At 46.2% G+C, this 19,599-nt stretch overlaps 1 protein-coding gene across 1 annotated transcript in view; it reads left to right on the top strand.

Moving 5' to 3' along the window:
* Positions 1-19,147, top strand: part of NELL1 (neural EGFL like 1) — a 784,769-nt gene extending 765,622 nt beyond the window's left edge. Inside the window, exons 19-21 of the mRNA XM_075325359.1 lie at positions 11,878-12,054; positions 13,814-14,038; positions 17,721-19,147. Coding sequence (XP_075181474.1) covers positions 11,878-12,054; positions 13,814-14,038; positions 17,721-17,771 — 453 coding nt within the window. The 3' untranslated portion in view covers positions 17,772-19,147. The remainder of the gene's footprint in view (positions 1-11,877; positions 12,055-13,813; positions 14,039-17,720) is intronic.
* Positions 19,148-19,599: the final 452 nt, after the last annotated feature.

Below are 19,599 nucleotides of genomic sequence, written 5' to 3'. Positions count from 1 at the left end.
TACGCAGGGTAAAGGCATACGCAGGGTGAAGGCATACGCAGGGTGAAGGCATACGCAGGGTGAAGGCATACGCACGGTGAAGGCATACGCACGGTGAAGGCATACGCACGGTGAAGGCATACGCACGGTGAAGGCATACGCACGGTGAAGGCATACGCACGATAAAGGCATACGCAGGATGAAGGCATACGCACGGTAAAGGCATACGCACGGTAAAGGCATACGCACGGTAAAGGCACGTGCAGGATGAAGGCGTACGCACGATAAAGGCATACGCACGGTAATGGCATACGCACGGTAAAGGCATACGCAGGATGAAGGCATACGCACGGTAAAGGCATACGCACGGTAAAGGCATACGCACGGTAAAGGCATACGCACGGTAAAGGCATACGCACGGTAAAGGCATACGCACGGTAAAGGCATACGCACGGTAAAGGCATACGCACGGTAAAGGCATACGCACGGTAAAGGCATACGCACGGTAAAGGCATACGCAGGATGAAGGCATACGCACGGTAAAGGCATACGCACGGTAAAGGCATACGCACGGTAAAGGCATACGCACGGTAAAGGCATACGCACGGTAAAGGCATACGCACGGTAAAGGCATACGCACGGTAAAGGCATATGCACGGTAATGGCATGTGCAGGATGAAGGCACGCGCAGGATAGAGACATGCGCAGGACAGAGACAGGGCACACGGGCAACAATTGAGTATATACCGACCATTGGTTAACAGAGCCCCAGTAGACTCCTCATCCATTTTAATTTTCCATTCTTTCCTTCCAAGAGGCTGTCTTCTTCCAGGGCTTGTTTATTTTTATTTCTTTATCCTTTCCATTCGACTTTCTGATCTTTTTATTCCATTGAAGACACAAAGTGACCAAGAAGAGTCACAACTTTTCTTTTTTTCTTCTTTTTGGCATTCACTGTATAGGATTATTGTTGATAGTTCTTCCGTGTGTGCACACAGCGATATCAAATATAAATGCATTTTTCAGATTTTATATAAATTATGAGATTTTAAAGAGGTGTGATATTAAAAAAAAAAAAAAAAAAAAAAGTAAACGTTTTGCTTGGACCTTTGCACGCAGGATCATTTTGATATCGCACTATAGTGCAAAATTACCAATCTCTTATGAAGCCCAGTCACAGGCTGGCCTTCATGAGTGTACAAACATTGCAGAGCTGGGAGCCTTCAATAGGCCCCCGGGCACTATAAAATGCCATACACACCCTACGATTATGTTAACAGCGGCAGCTAAGGTGCCACCTCCATTTGCAGCGGTTAGACTCGGGTGCTGGCTGTATAATACGATCGGCACCCATGCTGTATATGGAGGAGGTTCAGCCGCACAGCTGCTGTATTTGTAGGATGAATTTCGCCAATGGAAAACTGGGTGCTGGCCCTGACTCTGCATGGGAGGAAAAGCTAGTACTAATGCTGTTGCATTTTACAGACCACTAGGGGGAGCACTGCACACAGATCTAGTTCCATATACAGTATGCTCCCCCTAGTGGTGGGCAGGACAGACATTCATCAGAATATCATTATACCAGTGAGAGGAGGACTATATACAGCTGTAGTTCTGTATACAGTGTGCCCCCCCTAGTGGTGGGCAGGACAGAAATCCATCAGAATGTCATTATACCGCTGAGAGGAGGACTGTGTACAGATGTAGATCCGTATACAGTGTGCTCCCTCTAGTGGTGGGCAAGAAAGAAATCCATCAGAATGTCATTATGCCGCTGAGGGGGGAAGACTGTGTACAGATGTAGCTCCATATACAGTGTATACAGTGTGCTCCCTCTAGTGGTGGGCAGGACAGAAATCCATCAGAATGTCATTATACCGCTGAGATTAGGACTACGTATAGATGTGGATCCGTTTACAGTGTATACAGTGTGCTCCCTCTAGTGGTGGGCAAGAAAAAAATCCATCAGAATGTCATTGTACCGCTGAGGGGAGGACTGTGTACAGATGTAGATCCGCACACAGTGTGCTCCCCCTAGTGGTGGGCAAGAAAGAAATCCATCAGAATGTCATTAGACCACTAAGAGGAGGACTACATACAGATGTAGATCCGTATACAGTGTGCTCCCCCTAGTGGTGGGCAGGACAGAAATCCATCAGAATGTCATTATACCGCTGAGGGGAGGACTGTGTACAGATGTAGCTCCATATACAGTGTATACAGTGTGCTCCCTCTAGTGGTGGGCAAGAAAGAAATCCATAAGAATGTCATTGTACCGCTGAGGGGAGGACTGTGTACAGATGTAGCTCCATATACAGTGTATACAGTGTGCTCCCCCTAGTGGTGGGCAAGAAAAAAATCCATCAGAATGTCATTATACCGCTGAGGGGAGGACTGTGTACAGATGTAGCTCCATATACAGTGTATACAGTGTATACAGTGTGCTCCCTCTAGTGGTGGGCAGGACAGAAATCCATCAGAATGTCATTATGCCACTGAGGGGAGGACTGTGTACAGATGTGGATCCGTATACAGTGTATACAGTATGCTCCCTCTAGTGGTGGGCAGGACAGAAATCCATCAGAATGTCATTATGCTGCTGAGGGGAGGACTGTGTACAGATGTAGCTCCATATACAGTGTATACAGTGTATACAGTGTGCTCCCCCTAGTGGTGGGCAGGACAGAAATCCATCAGAATGTCATTATGCTGCTGAGGGGAGGACTGTGTACAGATGTAGATCCATATACAGTGTATACAGTATGCTCCCTCTAGTGGTGGGCAGGACAGAAATCCATCAGAATGTCATTATGCTGCTGAGGGGAGGACTGTGTACAGATGTAGCTCCATATACAGTGTATACAGTGTGCTCCCCCTAGTGGTGGGCAGGACAGAAATCCATCAGAATGTCATTATACCGCTGAGGGGAGGACTGTGTACAGATGTAGATCCATATACAGTGTATACAGTGTATACAGTGTGCTCCCTCTAGTGGTGGGCAAGAAAAAAATCCATCAGAATGTCATTGTACCGCTGAGGGGAGGACTGTGTACAGATGTAGATCCGCACACAGTGTGCTCCCCCTAGTGGTGGGCAAGAAAGAAATCCATCAGAATGTCATTAGACCACTAAGAGGAGGACTACATACAGATGTAGATCCGTATACAGTGTGCTCCCCCTAGTGGTGGGCAGGACAGAAATCCATCAGAATGTCATTATACCGCTGAGGGGAGGACTGTGTACAGATGTAGATCCATATTCAGTGTATACAGTGTGCTCCCCCTAGTGGTGGGCAGGACAGAAATCCATCAGAATGTCATTATACCGCTGAGGGGAGGACTGTGTACAGATGTAGCTCCATATACAGTGTATACAGTGTATACAGTGTGCTCCCTCTAGTGGTGGGCAAGAAAGAAATCCATAAGAATGTCATTGTACCGCTGAGGGGAGGACTGTGTACAGATGTAGCTCCATATACAGTGTATACAGTGTGCTCCCCCTAGTGGTGGGCAAGAAAAAAATCCATCAGAATGTCATTATACCGCTGAGGGGAGGACTGTGTACAGATGTAGCTCCATATACAGTGTATACAGTGTATACAGTGTGCTCCCTCTAGTGGTGGGCAGGACAGAAATCCATCAGAATGTCATTATGCCACTGAGGGGAGGACTGTGTACAGATGTGGATCCGTATACAGTGTATACAGTATGCTCCCTCTAGTGGTGGGCAGGACAGAAATCCATCAGAATGTCATTATGCTGCTGAGGGGAGGACTGTGTACAGATGTAGCTCCATATACAGTGTATACAGTGTATACAGTGTGCTCCCCCTAGTGGTGGGCAGGACAGAAATCCATCAGAATGTCATTATGCTGCTGAGGGGAGGACTGTGTACAGATGTAGATCCATATACAGTGTATACAGTGTGCTCCCTCTAGTGGTGGGCAGGACAGAAATCCATCAGAATGTCATTATGCTGCTGAGGGGAGGACTGTGTACAGATGTAGCTCCATATACAGTGTATACAGTGTGCTCCCCCTAGTGGTGGGCAGGACAGAAATCCATCAGAATGTCATTATACCGCTGAGGGGAGGACTGTGTACAGATGTAGATCCATATACAGTGTATACAGTATGCTCCCTCTAGTGGTGGGCAGGACAGAAATCCATCAGAATGTCATTATGCTGCTGAGGGGAGGACTGTGTACAGATGTAGATCCGTATACAGTGTATACAGTGTGCTCCCCCTAGTGGTGGGCAGGACAGAAATCCATCAGAATGTCATTATGCTGCTGAGGGGAGGACTGTGTACAGATGTAGATCCGTATACAGTGTATACAGTGTGCTCCCCCTAGTGATGGGCAAGTTAGTTGCAAGTCCATCAGAATGTCATTATATCACTGAGGGGAGGACTGCACATGACACAGTGTGCACTGGCTTCTAATGCTGCTGGAATTGTTATTGTGGCCGCTGATGGACAAATCTAGTCACATGACACAGTAACGGCCAATAGTAACTCTCCTAGGGATCGTTTGCATTATAGGGGATCTTCACAGTGGTGCTCTCCATGTCTCCAGTTTTCACGGTTCGGTCACTATAGTGAGGGCTGCATGCAAGGAATATTTTATGATTAAAATTATATTCTGGCAAAACCAGCTCCCCCCAGCGGGCTCGCCCCAGAACGGGCCCTAATTAAGCCCTAGAGAATGCATTCAGATATTAGCAGCTGTGCAGAACGACGCTCCCAACTGATACGAATCTCATCTGACCGGTGTGTGCACACAATGGGAGTATCACAGCCCCTGTACGGGAGCGGCATGCTGAGATTTGTAGTCTGCCTGCAGATAATAAGCCTCCGGCTGAACACAGTCATTAGTCACTGGTTCATATATAGACTCGTACAAGTCTTTACAGTGAACCCGGCACCTGGAGAGACGATTGCAAAATAATTAATCCCTATGTGAATGTTCATATAGTCAGGATTGTGCTTATGCGGCAGAACCGGAGCCCGGCTGCGTTTACGCCATCGCATGGAGAGCGGCTCGTTACGGTGAGAGATGATCAGCCATCGCCGGCTGCAGAACAGAGCGTCATCAGTGACTGGCAGAAAGTATCACAGCCCAATGGGTAAGATCCAGCCGGACTGATCATTGATATTCAGACGTATCTAATTTCCCAGCATATTCACTAAACACTCCCATAGACTCTAATGGCCGAAGCCAAAAGAGCGAGCTCAGAGAGTTAAAGCGTAACCATCGTTTTACTTTTTATTTAATAAATAGATAATACGCATGAAAATAAACAACTTTGTAATATATCTTATCAGACAAATCTGCTTCTTTCTCTGCCGGAATTGGAAATTTTGATAATGACTTATCAGGTCTGGCAGAGAAAGAAGCAGATTTGTCTGATAAGATATATTACAAAGTTGTTTATTTTCATGTGTAATATTGATTTAGGAAATAAAAATTAAAACAGATACAATGGCTTAACTAGAGTCCGATGGAGGATATAGCCCTCATCCTGGTATATAGCCCCATCATGTCCCCATCCTGGTATAATGTCCCAATCATGTTCACATCCTGGTATATAGCCCCATCCTGGCCGCATCCTGGTATATGTCCCAATCATGTCCACATCCTGGTATATTTCCACATCCTGGCCGCATCCTGGTATATGTCCCCATCCTGGCCGCATCCTGGTATATATCCCAATCATGTCCGCATCCTGGTATATTTCCCCATCCTGGCCGCATCCTGATATATGTCCCAATCATGTCCACATCCTGGCAGCATCCTGGTATATATCCCAATCATGTCCGCATCCTGGTATATAGCCCAATCCTGGTATATGTCTGCATCCTGGTAATTATGATCCCCCACCATGCTGCCATCAGTAAAAAAACAAAACAACAAACAAAATTATTACAATCACCTTCCAGTCACTCCACCGGTGTCGTCCTCCGTCGCTGGCAACTGACCGGCATGTAAGCGGTGCAGCGCATGACGTCACTGTCATGCATGCCCACGTACAGTGCTGTCAGCTGTGTCAGAATATTCACTTCTTCCCATGTCCAGAATTATGGGCCAGGGGACAAGTGAATTTTCATAGCCTTCATTGGTGGCCACCACATCGCAGTGCAGGGACCCACATTCAGCTGAAGCAGTTGCTGGGGTCCACGGGCCCCTGCACACCTGGGTCTGGTCGCAATCTCTGCGACTGCGATCGTTAAGCCCCTGGACAGATACACTTTAAAGCATTTATTTACCCTTTATGCAACACTTTAAGCATTAGCATATCTTTTTCTCTTGTCTTGCAAAATCCAATCATCATTTAATACAATGGGTTAATCAACCTGCCAGATAAAGTGGCCATACACACTAGATGGGTGTTGTCCGAACGCTGCATCCCATACACCGGAGACATAGTTTGGCCGAGATCTTCTGTATTCCCTATGAATACAAGTCAGCCGGTGGCTTATCTCCAGGAGAACAATACAATCGGCAGTCCACAATCGGCCAGGCACAATGGACATCTTCCATCTTCCCCGGTGATGATTCAGCCGGTGTCCTCCGGACACATTAGACCAACAGATAAACCAGTTAGTCTTAGCGCCGGGTTTAGCTGACGTTATTATAATGTGTATTGCGCCTTTCCGCTCTTGGACTTCCGCCATTGAAATGTCAGGTCAGTTTGTAAGGCTAATTGCGGATAGCGATGTGCCCCTTTAAATACATAATATCATGGAGTTAATCACTTTACGCACAAGGAGCGAGCAACCTTCAGTCTTTGGCCTCCTTCACAGGTCAGTGTTTCTGGTATATGTAGCTTTTTTTTCGCGCATGTCATATGTACCCAATATAACGCATGGTCCATGTTTTCACACTTTGTGAACCACATGGAGACGCGTCCATTTTTTGCCGGCAGCCCGGATGACAAGGGCCAATACAAATCTATGGATCCATGCAAACATGTACAGTACACGGATCCATAGACTTGTCATCCATCCGTGCTGCCGTAAAAAAAGGCATTTAAATTTGAAAGCATAGGAGAAGCTTTGTAATTTTGTTTTCTATATCCATACCAGAAAAACATGGGTGGCACATGGATGACACGTTTTAATAACATACACACAGTTGATAAAAATAAACTCGGATGGTCAAAATGGACCGTGCCACACGGACATGCTTTCATACGGATGTGTGAAGGGGGCAACTTGATTGACGGTTTTACCAGTTTTACAAGAAAACTTAAACAAAAGGTAGTCATCAATAGCTGGGATTTTTGTGACATTCTGCTGGCAATTACCTCAGCAGCAGTTCCTTCACTTAGCTATAATCTCCGATTATGCTGGTTTCAACCCATCTCTCGGTTTCCTTCTTGGCAGCAATGTCTTTAAATAGTTTTTTTGGCAATTTTAAAGTACTCCTGTGGCTTGCTCGCTCAGATACCACATCACAGTACCTCACACACAGGCACAAGTCTCAACTGATGTGCCAGAACTGAAAAAAATCAAGCTTTGAAGCTACAGGCAAATGAGTGCGTGTTAGTGCACTCTGAGTTCAGCTACATGTCCCTATGCACTTCCAAGTAAATTTACATGGGGCTTCAAAGCTCGATTTCTCAGTTCTGGCACATTGGATTACAAGTCAGGTGTCACTTTTATTCTTGCACTTAAGCGGGCTTTACACGCTGCAACATCGCTAGTCGATGCTAGCGATGGCGAGCGTGATAGCACCCGCCCCTATCATTATGCCGATATTTGGTGATCGCTGCTGCAGCGAACATTATCGCTACGGCAGCGTCACATGCACTTACCTGGTCGTCGTCGTCGCTGTGACTGCCGAACAATCGACGTTCGGCATCACAGTGACGTCACTAAGCGGCCAGCCAATCAAAGCGGAGGGGCGGAGATGAGTGGGACGAACATCCCACCCACCTCCTTCCTTCCTCATTGCTGGCGTGTGGCAGGTAAGGAGAGGTTCCTCGTTCCTGCGGCGTCACACGTAGCGATGTGTGCTGCCGCAGGGACGAGGATCAACTTCGCCCGCGCGACAGCAGCGATATTTGAGAATGGACCCCCATGTCAACAAAGAGTGATTTTGGACGTTTTTGCAACGATCCAAAATTGCTCCTAGGAGTCACACACAACGAGATCGCTACAGCGGCCGGATGTGCTCACAAAATCCGTGACCCCAACTAGATCGCTGTAGCATGTAAAGCCCGCTTAAGACCTATACAACCAGACCACCAGAAATTGTCCTAACAGGTTCCCTTTAATTTTGTAAGATGGTAGTGGACTCCAATATTGAGTGGATAAGAGTTAGTGGACGGATGCCTGGGTGTCTCTGGACCCTCGAGTCAATCCTTCTTCAAGCCCCAAGTCTACAAATCCAAGTCGTAAAGGCAGGCGACCGCGCGTTGTGTGATATCTATCTGCGTCCTCCATCCAGGAAATTGGGGCATAAAGAGTGATATTTAAGAGGCGCTGACTTGTGCTGTTCCGCGCTCCGGTGACAGCTGTCTGCGAAGCTTTTTAATGAAGTGTTCCTTTTTTTAAATTGGTACGGGGCCACCTGCACCGCCCGGGCGTATGGAAAATGATTTCCTTCGCTCTTATTCCAGAGACAGTGTGTGGCTAAGTATCGCGGTGACAGGTCTGAGGAGCAGGCAGCTACTTAAAGATTTCATTCACATAATTGATGAGATGTGAAATTGGTTCACTCTCGATTTGCCCTGGAGTTTATTCCAAATACAATCTTTTTTTTTTTTTTATTTCTTTTTTTTTTTTATTCCTATTTTTTTCCAGCGGATAATGGAGAAAAAAAAAAATCCAAGTTTCGGGGGTAAAATCTTCAAAGTATTAATTGATTGAATAAGGAGCGGATTATCAGAGCGTTCTTTAAAACGCCGCACCTCAAAGGAAGGAAGAGGCTTATTATCCAGTTTTCCCTTCCAGGAGCCGGAGCGGCCCCATTTTTTGGAGGAGGATTATCATAGTCCTATATTTCTCAATTTGCAATTAATTTGCTACAAGAAATAAGGGCGAGATGATAGAACGAAAATGTCATTATGTACGTGTAGCGCCCCACGGGGCAGGTGGTTAACCTACTCGTCGCCGGGCTGTTGCGGGTCGGGTCAGGCGTTGTCACGGGGTGGCCTTGCCCGGTTCTGTTGCCCCGAGGCGTACAGTTAATGGTGGTGGAGTTTGTTGTGACACCACCTGTGGTTTGCGGCCAGTAGTAGCCGCCGCTGCAGGGTTCCTCTCTGGGGCAGGTGTTAAAACAGCCGGGATGGTATCGCTCCCCACAAGTGGAGTGGGCACAGGGTGGATGAAGAGAGTTGGGTAATGGCCGTTGGCGCCTATGCGCTGGGTGGCGGTGCCGGTAAGGACGAGCCAACAGTCTCTGCGGGTTCAGGGTGCAGTTTACTCACAACTTCAGCCGCCAGGCCGGTTACACTGGTCACTGCCGTGATGGGCTCAGATCAATCCCAGATCCGGTAAAGGGTGACCACCGGTGTTTGGAGAGAGGAGTGAGAGTCCTTTTCTAGGGTGTCTCCCTCCGCAGTTAGGTACCCCGGCTGAGCTCTTGCTCCAAGCCCCGAGCCCAGTAAAGTCTAAGTTTACCAGAACTATGGTCCTGAAGGGTCCGTTTTTGATGTGAGTGTGTTGCGCCTATTTCTACCCCAGGTGGAACCTGCCCCCCACTGGCTGGCTTCAGTGACTGGGAAGACCCATGACCGTTATGACCACCCCCTGCCTACCCTGAGCCATCCCACCCTCTGTGAAGGCTCCTAAGCTGTATGTAGTGTGTGAATGTGACCGGTGAATAACCCCTTCCTTACCTTAGATAAATACCGCACCTTAATGGAGGCGCAGTACCCTGTGGCAACCAGAGCCTCAGGGGTGCCACATACGGAAGACAAAATCCATATAAAGGTGGATGCTGTGTCATGGGGTGTTGCGGGATAACTAGGGACAGGAGTGCCTAAATTGGCCCTCAGCCTAGGGGAACCTTCGCTGACCCTTATCCCAAAGGTACATCTGAAGGTGATTATGTTTGGGCCGCCTTCCTTACCCTAGCATCTGGACAACCCGTGTCTCATGGCCCCCCTCCATCAACCCAGGAGAGGGTCAGGACAGGGTTGATTAACCACACAAAGATAGGGGGCAGCCAAAACTCAAACTCACAGAGGTACAGACTAAGTGTGATCCGGAGGAAACTAAAGGAAGGGAGGAAATAATCAAACAAGAATATTCCCACAATATAAACAGCACACAGAAGTTCACCAGCAACGGGATATCAAAGCACATGTACCGAGATCGCATAAAGCTATTATCGGCATGGGAGAATAGGCTCCACCATCTTAAAAAGGGAGGAAGCGACTGATAGGTGTAATGCTCACGGCCACTGTAGGGGCAATGAGTGGGGTTAAAGGACCTACTGGAGCATAGGGGGCTGGGCTTACTCTTTAGTAGAAGAGGGTTAACTAAGCCACTACCGTGAGGCGGACGGCAGGTACCACTCCATGGGCACTGACCGGGGTTGTGGCAGCTGATGGACTCTAATATGGTCACAGGAGCAGGCAGATACAGACGGGATGACTGAGACTGACAGGTATGGTGGGCACGTCAAAGGACAGATATGTACAGGTGACGGACACAGGGATAATGGGACCTGTCAACTAGCTAGCAGACTGGTAGCCTAACTTAGGATGTTGCACAGGCACCTCCCCTAATGGAAGGATGCCTATGATACATAGTGCCTCTCAGCCATAGGAGGGCTGGTGTGCGTGTGCCCTAAGCGCATTCCTGAGGAGCCTGTGCGGTTTGCACAGGCCCCAGGAAGAGAGGTAGATGAGCACAAGAGCGACCGAGGAGCTGTGGAGAAGAAGGCAACCCACGGCAAGTTGGCATGGACGCTGACACTACAACTCGGTCTCCTGCAACATGTGGCTCAAGCAGTAATCCACAGGCTAGCAGACATTAACTCTTTCAAGTCTGATTACTAAAGAGCACAGCTGGTCGATGCCCGAGCCAGTCTGTGCAATTTAAAAGCAGCATCATGTGGAGCATCTGATTCTGCTTTGTGATCAGCGTCAGATGTAGTCCTGACACTTGGCGAGTTTTGAGCCAGACATTGTGTGACACTCCGCTTCCTACCCCACCCCGCTTCTGTTAACCTATATTTAGGGAAAAGCTTTATGACTATTTTTATGGGTGCAATTCCCCTGATTTACCCACAATCAGATAATAATGAAAAAAACTGACGGCGCTTCCTACCAGACAAATGTGAACAGGTGCAAACCGACCATGAAATATACTCAGACTCACAGTGCAGCTGTATAGCAGTAGTGGGGGATCCCTTGATCATCTCTGGAGAATTTCTCTACCAATGCGTCCATAGAGCAGTATGGGGTTAGGGTTTTGGGTTTCCTTGAAGCATTTCAGCTAAGTGCAAAATGTCCAACTGGGCGTGGCAATCAAGGAGACACCCACTTCGCTAACAAATTGAGATTTTTATACAGAGACAAGGGGGTATGTCTCAATAATGGAGAGGGTCGGGAATAAGAAAAATCGCTCCGGATTCAGGAGAACAACATGAATTGCACCGGGTTAAGACATTTCTTACAATCGTTCTCCTTTAGGGCTTCTTCCTGTGAGTTTACCGCGTGTTCTGCTGCCATGTATCGGCCGTGATGTAGGGGTTTATGCCGGGAATCACAGAATTCTAGATGCAGATTTAGATGTGACTAGAGAATAAATGCTGGTAAATTAAGAGCTTTACAAAGTTTTGTCTTACAGGGGGAATCCTCCCAACTTGGTGGACACTTGTTTCCTACTTCTATCCTCAGAGCAGAACTCACCATTCTGCCTTTCTGTTCTCTTTCCCTGACAGGATGGGAAAATCTTTTGCCGAAGGACGGCCTGCGATTGCCAGAACCCGAGCGTTGATCTGTTCTGCTGCCCAGAGTGTGACACCCGGGTCACCAGCCAATGCCTGGATCAAAACGGACGCCGGCTCTACCACAGCGGAGACAAGTGGACGTACAGCTGCCAGGAGTGTCGCTGCCTGGTGAGGAGAGGGCCTGGCGTCTGTGCCATGGAGCATTTACCAATGTGACACAATGCAATCTGCACTGTAACTTAGTGACTGACTCCTAATGACAGCGCCTATTGCTACACAGGGGACACGCTGTAACATCCCATTACCAAGACGTAAAGCTGGGTCACTATATGGCTGCACACCAGTAATACCATGTATGATGGGCATTCAATGCACCGCTCCAGTGCAAAACAAGCACTAGGGTGCGACGGTGCTGCGCACAACACATGCTCTCACTCTCCTCTCCTCTGCTTTAGCCTGGTCCTCCCCTCTTCCAATTTCAAGCTCCTCCCTATTCTTTTAAGACATGTTCCTTTCTCCCCAAACGTCTTCCCCTTTCATTTCCTGTTCCACCCATCCCTTTTAAAGTCCCCCTGTTTCATGTCTCGTTTTTTCCATCTGTTTTTAGCTCCTCCCCTTTCATGTTCTGTTCTTTGAATCACTCCAGCTCCTCCCTTTGTCTTGTTCCCATCTCCATTTAAGCTCCTCCCTATGTCTTGTTCTTCCCATCTCCTTTTAAGCTCCTCCCTTGGTCTTGTTCCTCCCGTCTCCTTTTAAGCTCCTCCCTTGGTCTAGTTCTTCCCATTTCCTTTTAAGCTCCTCCCTTGGTCTAGTTCCTCCCATCTCCTTTTAAGCTCCTCCCTTGGTCTAGTTCCTCCCGTCTCCTTTTAAGCTCCTCCCTTGGTCGTGTTCCTCCCGTCTCCTTTTAAGCTCCTCCCTTGGTCGTGTTCCTCCCATCTCCTTTTAAGCTCCTCCGTTCATCTTGTTCCTCCTGTGCTTTTAAGCTCCTCCCTTGGTCTAGTTCCTCCCATCTCCTTTTAAGCTCCTCCCTTGGTCGTGTTCCTCCCGTCTCCTTTTAAGCTCCTCCCTTGGTCGTGTTCCTCCCGTCTCCTTTTAAGCTCCTCCCTTGGTCGTGTTCCTCCCGTCTCCTTTTAAGCTCCTCCCTTGGTCTATTTCCTCCCGTCTCCTTTTAAGCTCCTCCCTTGGTCTAGTTCCTCCCATCTCCTTTTAAGCTCCTCCCTTGGTCTAGTTCCTCCCGTCTCCTTTTAAGCTCCTCCCTTGGTCGTGTTCCTCCCGTCTCCTTTTAAGCTCCTCCCTTGGTCTAGTTCCTCCCGCCTCATTTTAAGCTCCTCCCTTGGTCTAGTTCCTCCCATCTCCTTTTAAGCTCCTCCCTTGGTCTAGTTCCTCCCATCTCCTTTTAAGCTCCTCCCTTGGTCTAGTTCCTCCCATCTCCTTTTAAGCTCCTCCCTTGGTCTAGTTCCTCCCGTCTCCTTTTAAGCTCCTCCCTTGGTCGTGTTCCTCCCGTCTCCTTTTAAGCTCCTCCCTTGGTCTAGTTCTTCCCGCCTCCTTTTAAGCTCTTCCCTTGGTCTTGTTCCTCCCGCCTCCTTTTAAGCTCCTCCCTTCGTCTTGTTCCTCCTGTGCTTTTAAGCTCCTCCCTTGTTCTAGTTCCTCCCATCTCCTTTTAAGCTCCTCCCTTGGTCTAGTTCCTCCCGTCTCCTTTTAAGCTCATCCCTTGGTCTAGTTCCTCCCGTCTCCTTTTAAGCTCCTCCCCTTTCTTCATGTGCTGACAGTTGTTTATGGCACTGTGCCTTTGCAGCCAATTCAATTCCCTATTAAATATGGAGAATCAATAAGTAATTTAGTTACATTTTTAGCCTGATTCTCATTTCAGGTAAAAAAATATTTTAAGTATTTACAAAGTAGCGTAACGTGATCCTTTCCTCCACAGGCCGGGGAAGTGGACTGTTGGCCTCTGAGCTGTCCGCCTCTAAGCTGCGAGTACACGGCTATGTCAGAGGGCGAGTGCTGCCCCCACTGCGTGGACGACCCCTGCTTAGCAGATAACATCACCTATGACATCAAGAAGACCTGTGAAGACCGTCATGGGGTCATCCGGCTCAGCGGCTCCGTATGGACAATGTCCGGATCTCCGTGTACAACCTGCAAATGCAAGGTGAGCTCCTCATGGGAAGAGAGACCATAAACTTCAAACGGTAGCTTTACAGTCATCGCCGAAAGTATCGGCACCGTAGAAATTGTTCCGGATAATAAATACTTTAAGTAGTAACGAGAACTAAGCACCCGAGCATGGTAGTGCCCGCTTATCACTAGTTACGAGTACCGAGCACCCGAGCATGGTAGTGCCCGCTCATCACTAGTTACGAGTACCGAGCATAGCAGTGCCCGCTCATCACTAGTTACGAGTACCGAGCACCCGAGCATGGTAGTGCCCGCTCATCACTAGTTACGAGTACCGAGCACCCGAGCATGGTAGTGCCCGCTCATCACTAGTTACGAGTACCGAGCACCCGAGCATGGTAGTGCCCGCTTATCACTAGTTACGAGTACCGAGCACCCGAGCATGGTAGTGCCCGCTCATCACTAGTTACGAGTACCGAGCACCCGAGCATGGTAGTGCCCGCTCATCACTAGTTACGAGTACCGAGCACCCGAGCATGGTAGTGCCCGCTCATCACTAGTTACGAGTACCGAGCACCCGAGCATGGTAGTGCCCGCTTATCACTAGTTACGAGTACCGAGCACCCGAGCATGGTAGTGCCCGCTCATCACTAGTTACGAGTACCGAGCATGGCAGTGCCCGCTCATCACTAGTTACGAGTACCGAGCACCCGAGCATGGTAGTGCCCGCTCATCACTAGTTACTGAGCACCCGAGCCTGGTAGTGCCCGCTCATCATTAGTTACGAGTACCCGAGCATGGTAGTGCCAATTCATCCCTACCGAGCACCTGAGAATGGTAGTGTCCACTCATCACCAATGGCAGCCTCATCAAACGCAATGGGGATGGGCTGGAGTGGTACACACACACACACACACACACACTATATACGTAGATCTGGTGCTCCTTGTGGAAGAAATCATCCAAGTTTTTCTAATCCTGAACAATCCCTTCAAGATTTAACCAAAAGCACAGTTTTTCTCTAAGGACCATGACAAAGAGGTTATATATACCCCAAGTTAAGGGGGCACTTGAAATATAAGAAGTCCCACTGCCCTTAAGAACAGAAAGGTCCACATTAAGACGACCTATCTGACATTAGTACCCCGACTGCACAGGATAAGGTGACCATGAACATCAGAGGCAGCAGCTTCCCGGACTGTGACTTTACGGTTTGCAAGAAAGTTGGAAATCCGCGACCTCGGCTCCTCCGTCCCCAGGAAGAGATGTTCATTCTTATTTAATCATTTTTGTGCACAGAGAGGATTTTGTAGCTTCAGGAAGAGTCCGGTAAAGGCTGTTATATAAAATGCTGTAAGATGTGGGGCGCTCCGCAGTGGGGAGATCAGCGGCTTCTCTGCTGCGCCTCGTGGAGGTCGGCCAAGACCAGAACCTTCAAGCTGCAGACATTTATAGAGCACGTCCGTTTTTTTTTTGTTTTATGCTCTTTTATTTTTTGGCAAAAAGTAAAATAGATTTACAAGTTCTTCATTTAAATGTCAGAACGAGGAGAATTAAAAATAATAATTAAATGCAACGGAATTTTGCGTTAAATTACGCAATTTTCAAAATTTTGTAAACTTGATGAATCTAACTATAGTAATAATTAATCAAAAGTCTCATATCATCATAGTCATTTGAAAAAAGTTAAACTCTAAATTACTTCCTTTAGGAAAAATAATCCGGAAGAAAAATAATGACTTTAAGGAGAATTTTTAGTGGAATAATTATTTTTTTATTATTAAAAATATTTTTTTATTAACAAAAAAGAATTAAAATACACTTAATAAATACAATAAAATAATGGAGCCTCCAATGCAAAAGGTTCACACAGAAAAAGAGGCTGCTGGGACGGTATACAGAGAATTATATCCTGAAAATACTCTTAAAAATGGCAATACCACAGCTCTATTCAATCTGCTGCTAGTAATCCCTAGTATTATATGGGTAACTAGGGTGTCAATACACCCAGAGTATAATAAATAGATTAATCCCACCAGGGCCACATCCTGCCACACCACCATTAACATTAATTTATAATGCCAATGGCGCGGATCCCAAAATAATAGGTAAACCCCAGCTGCATACCTGTATATAATCAGATGACAATGTTCAATTCCCGCACGCCTCTAATGCCCGACGCACGTTCCATACACGTGACTTCTTTAGGGTAGTTTTTGCTTTAAATTACGCAATTTTCCAAATTTTGTAAAATTGATGACTCCAACTACAGTAATAATCAGAAATTCGTCCCAAATTTTTTTTCGCTTTTGTTGCCATTTTCCGAGACCCTTAATGTTCTCATTGTATTGGGATCTGGGGCTGTGTGAGGGCTTATTTTTTAAGCAGCAGTCAACATTCACAGGAGGATCGTGATGACCGGTATGGTGGTCTTCAGCAGACCCCCGGCTGTCATTACAACCCATCGGCAACCTGTCATGACATGACGGGCTAGATTAGTGATAAATACTGCCGTCAGTGATTTACAGCAGCATTTAACTGGTTAACAGCCGCGGGTGGCTTGCGGATCTACCCGCGGCTGTTAGAGGCACTTCATGGATGATTTAATCAGGTATCGAGTTCAGGGAAAAACGTGGGCTTGGCATTGGAACCCACATCAAAGGCAGTGACAAGGCCGATGAGGTAAATATAAGTCATCGGTCATGAAGGGGTTAAAGGGAATCTGTCAGTAGATTTTGGCTATTAAATCACGGACATTGGCTATTTAATCTTCCTCTATTGAACACATGCAGGAATCATGGAGGACTGGAATTACCAATTGGCCGTAGTTCCCCTCATTGGTCTAGTGGTAGGCTTCTCGCTTGGGATGCGAAAGGTCCTGGGTTCGAATCCCGGACAGAGCCCATGGACTCTGTCTGTTGGGCTGCGGCCAATTGGTTCTTACAATCCTCCATGATGCCTGCAAGTGTTCATTGGAGGAAGAGCCCAGGTGACGGCTGTGATTAAATCGCCAAAGCCTGCTGACAGATTCCCTTTAACCCCTTCACGACCGACGACTTATACATTTACCTCATCGGTCTTGTCTCTGCCTTTGATACGAGTTCAAGTGCCAAGCCCAGAGAGCAGCATAATATAGCAGAAGAGATCCCGATTCCAATGACATGTCACTTATTTGGCTGTAAACCACAGTTTCAATGCAGTCAGTGTTTTATCAACAGGAGATTAGTATTGCAGGACTAGGTCTCATGTGCAGACCGGTCCAGCTAATCTGTACAACCCCGCTCTCACCACCGATTGGTAGCTTGGTGCTCAGTGTTTACAGGAAACTACCAATCAAGGGTGTGGGCGGGGTTATATAAGGCTCAGCATTCTAAAGCATAGAAAACATGGATTTTATCAAAACTGCACCAATCAGTGCTGTAGTGTGACATCACTGGAATCAGGGTCTCTGCCCCTACATTGTGGTGACAGATGCCTATAAAGAATATTTGTGGCTTCTTACATGGGGTATGACTGATATCTTTGCCCCAATTGCTGTACAAACCACCACCACCCTCACCGCTGTGTCCACCCGTCTACACATTCCCTGAATATCGATTTTTTTTTCGCACCCCCAATTCTGTGATGTCACCAAAAATTGTGGAGGGGGGGGGGGGGCTTCTGAAAAAGGTTGAGGTGATGTAACTATATGTCACTTTTTTTCCCTCTCTCTACAGAATGGAAGTGTCTGCTGCTCGGTGGATCTAGAATGTCTTCACAATAACTGACGTTCTAAAACACGGGACTCTCGTACGAGAGAAAGAAAAATCGGAAACGTCAGGACGCCGTTCCCATCACTTACGAGGACTCAATGTTTTATACAAAAAGACAAAATTACCAAAGTCACCACCAAGAGGAACATGTTTGGCCGTGACTTGCAGGACTTTTCTGTTACGTTCATCCTTAAAATACAAAAAAAAAAAAAATGGCCCTCGCCCGGGGCGGCCCCAGGTTACTGGCGTCACAAGGATTCTCGCTCAAAAAAACTCCAGCAGTTTACGATCTCAATGTTGTGAGTCACAAGCTTTTTTTAGTTGTCCCATCAGAAAAACAACTTTAAAAATTGGTCTCTTGTAAAAAATTTGGTGTCTTTTCCTTCTTCTTCTTCCACCGTTACCAAGACTGGTGGAAGATCTCACCTCCACGAATGTCAACTCATCGCTCCTGGATTTTGTTTGAGGTCCCCCTGCCTGGTGTATTTATGGAAATCTGTATATATGTGCAGTCTAATGGCATAGCTTCTTTATTTAATAGCTTATTACGTCACCCGGTGTCTCGAAAAATGTAAAAAAAAAACAAACTCAAAATGCAAAAATAAAAACTTTTACAAAAGTTCTTAGAGGATTAAGATCTGCTAAATGGATTTCTACCGTAAGAGATGAAGATGGCCTCCCTTTGTGACTCTGAACCCCCCAACTGCCTAAATAAGAGGCCAACTTGGAATACCTAAAAAAAAAAAAAAATAATAAAAATAAAAAAACTTTTTCCACCCCTACGATCCTGTGATACAATGGATACTTTCATCAGTTTGGAGGAGTACGCCGGAGGAAGGCTTTGGAGATCTGCTGTGCCGCTTTGTTGGATGAGACAAAAATACTGATATGTACAAAAATATTTTCACATAGCGATTATTTTCCGAATGACAAAAATTTGCCACAGATAATAAAATAATTAAAAATCTATGGTGGAAAAAAAAAAAAAATTAAAAATCTTTAAAATTCATATTACTGCCTGGATTTTACTAAGAACACTTTTTGTTTCTTTTGACATGATTGTTCTAAATCTTTTATGAATGTTTTTGTTAAAAATGAGAACAGGAACCTTTTATGTTGTTATTTCACATATTCATTGGGGGAAATAATTGGATTTTTTTTTGTCATTTTTGTGTTTATTTTTGTCTTTTTTTTTTTTTTAAACAACATCTTTTTGTTTCCAGGTGATGATAATGCAGTTTTTTGTTTTTTTTTTTTAAGAAAAGAATTTCATCATAACCGCTCTGAAATGAATCTTGTACATGTAAGATATATTTTACATAAAAATTTACACTGACACGACACAGGAATTGAAGAACGTAATAAATAAAATAAAAAAATTAAAAAACTAATGTTTGTTTTTAGAATAAGTTGTTGGGTAAGAAGTGTAACATACACATCTTCTTTCTTACTACTCCATATCTGACTCCTGGGGTGTCATATAGGGGGTCTTCTTTCCTGACACTCCTCATTTGAATCTTGGGGTGTCGCATAGGGGGCTTCTTTCCTACCATTCCTCATTTGAATCTTGGGGTGTCGCATGGGGGCTTCTTTCCTACCACTCCTCATTTGCGTCTTTAAATCAGTTGACAAACAAGTGTTTAGAAATCAAGGAGGAAGGTTTAGGAGGGAGGTTGGTTTTGAAGGGCTCAAATCAGGAGTCACCCCTTTAATAGACTGTGACAATACCCTAATTTAAATCACTGCATAGAAACAGGGATATTTATGGAAAATTAAATATTATATTATATTATATTATATATATATATATCTATATATATAATTGCCTTATTCTGTCTGTCTG

This window comes from Anomaloglossus baeobatrachus, chromosome 10, assembly GCF_048569485.1.
Source record: "Anomaloglossus baeobatrachus isolate aAnoBae1 chromosome 10, aAnoBae1.hap1, whole genome shotgun sequence".
In the NCBI taxonomy this organism is placed as follows: domain Eukaryota; kingdom Metazoa; phylum Chordata; class Amphibia; order Anura; family Aromobatidae; genus Anomaloglossus; species Anomaloglossus baeobatrachus.
This window is presented reverse-complemented; position numbering and strand designations above follow the sequence as displayed.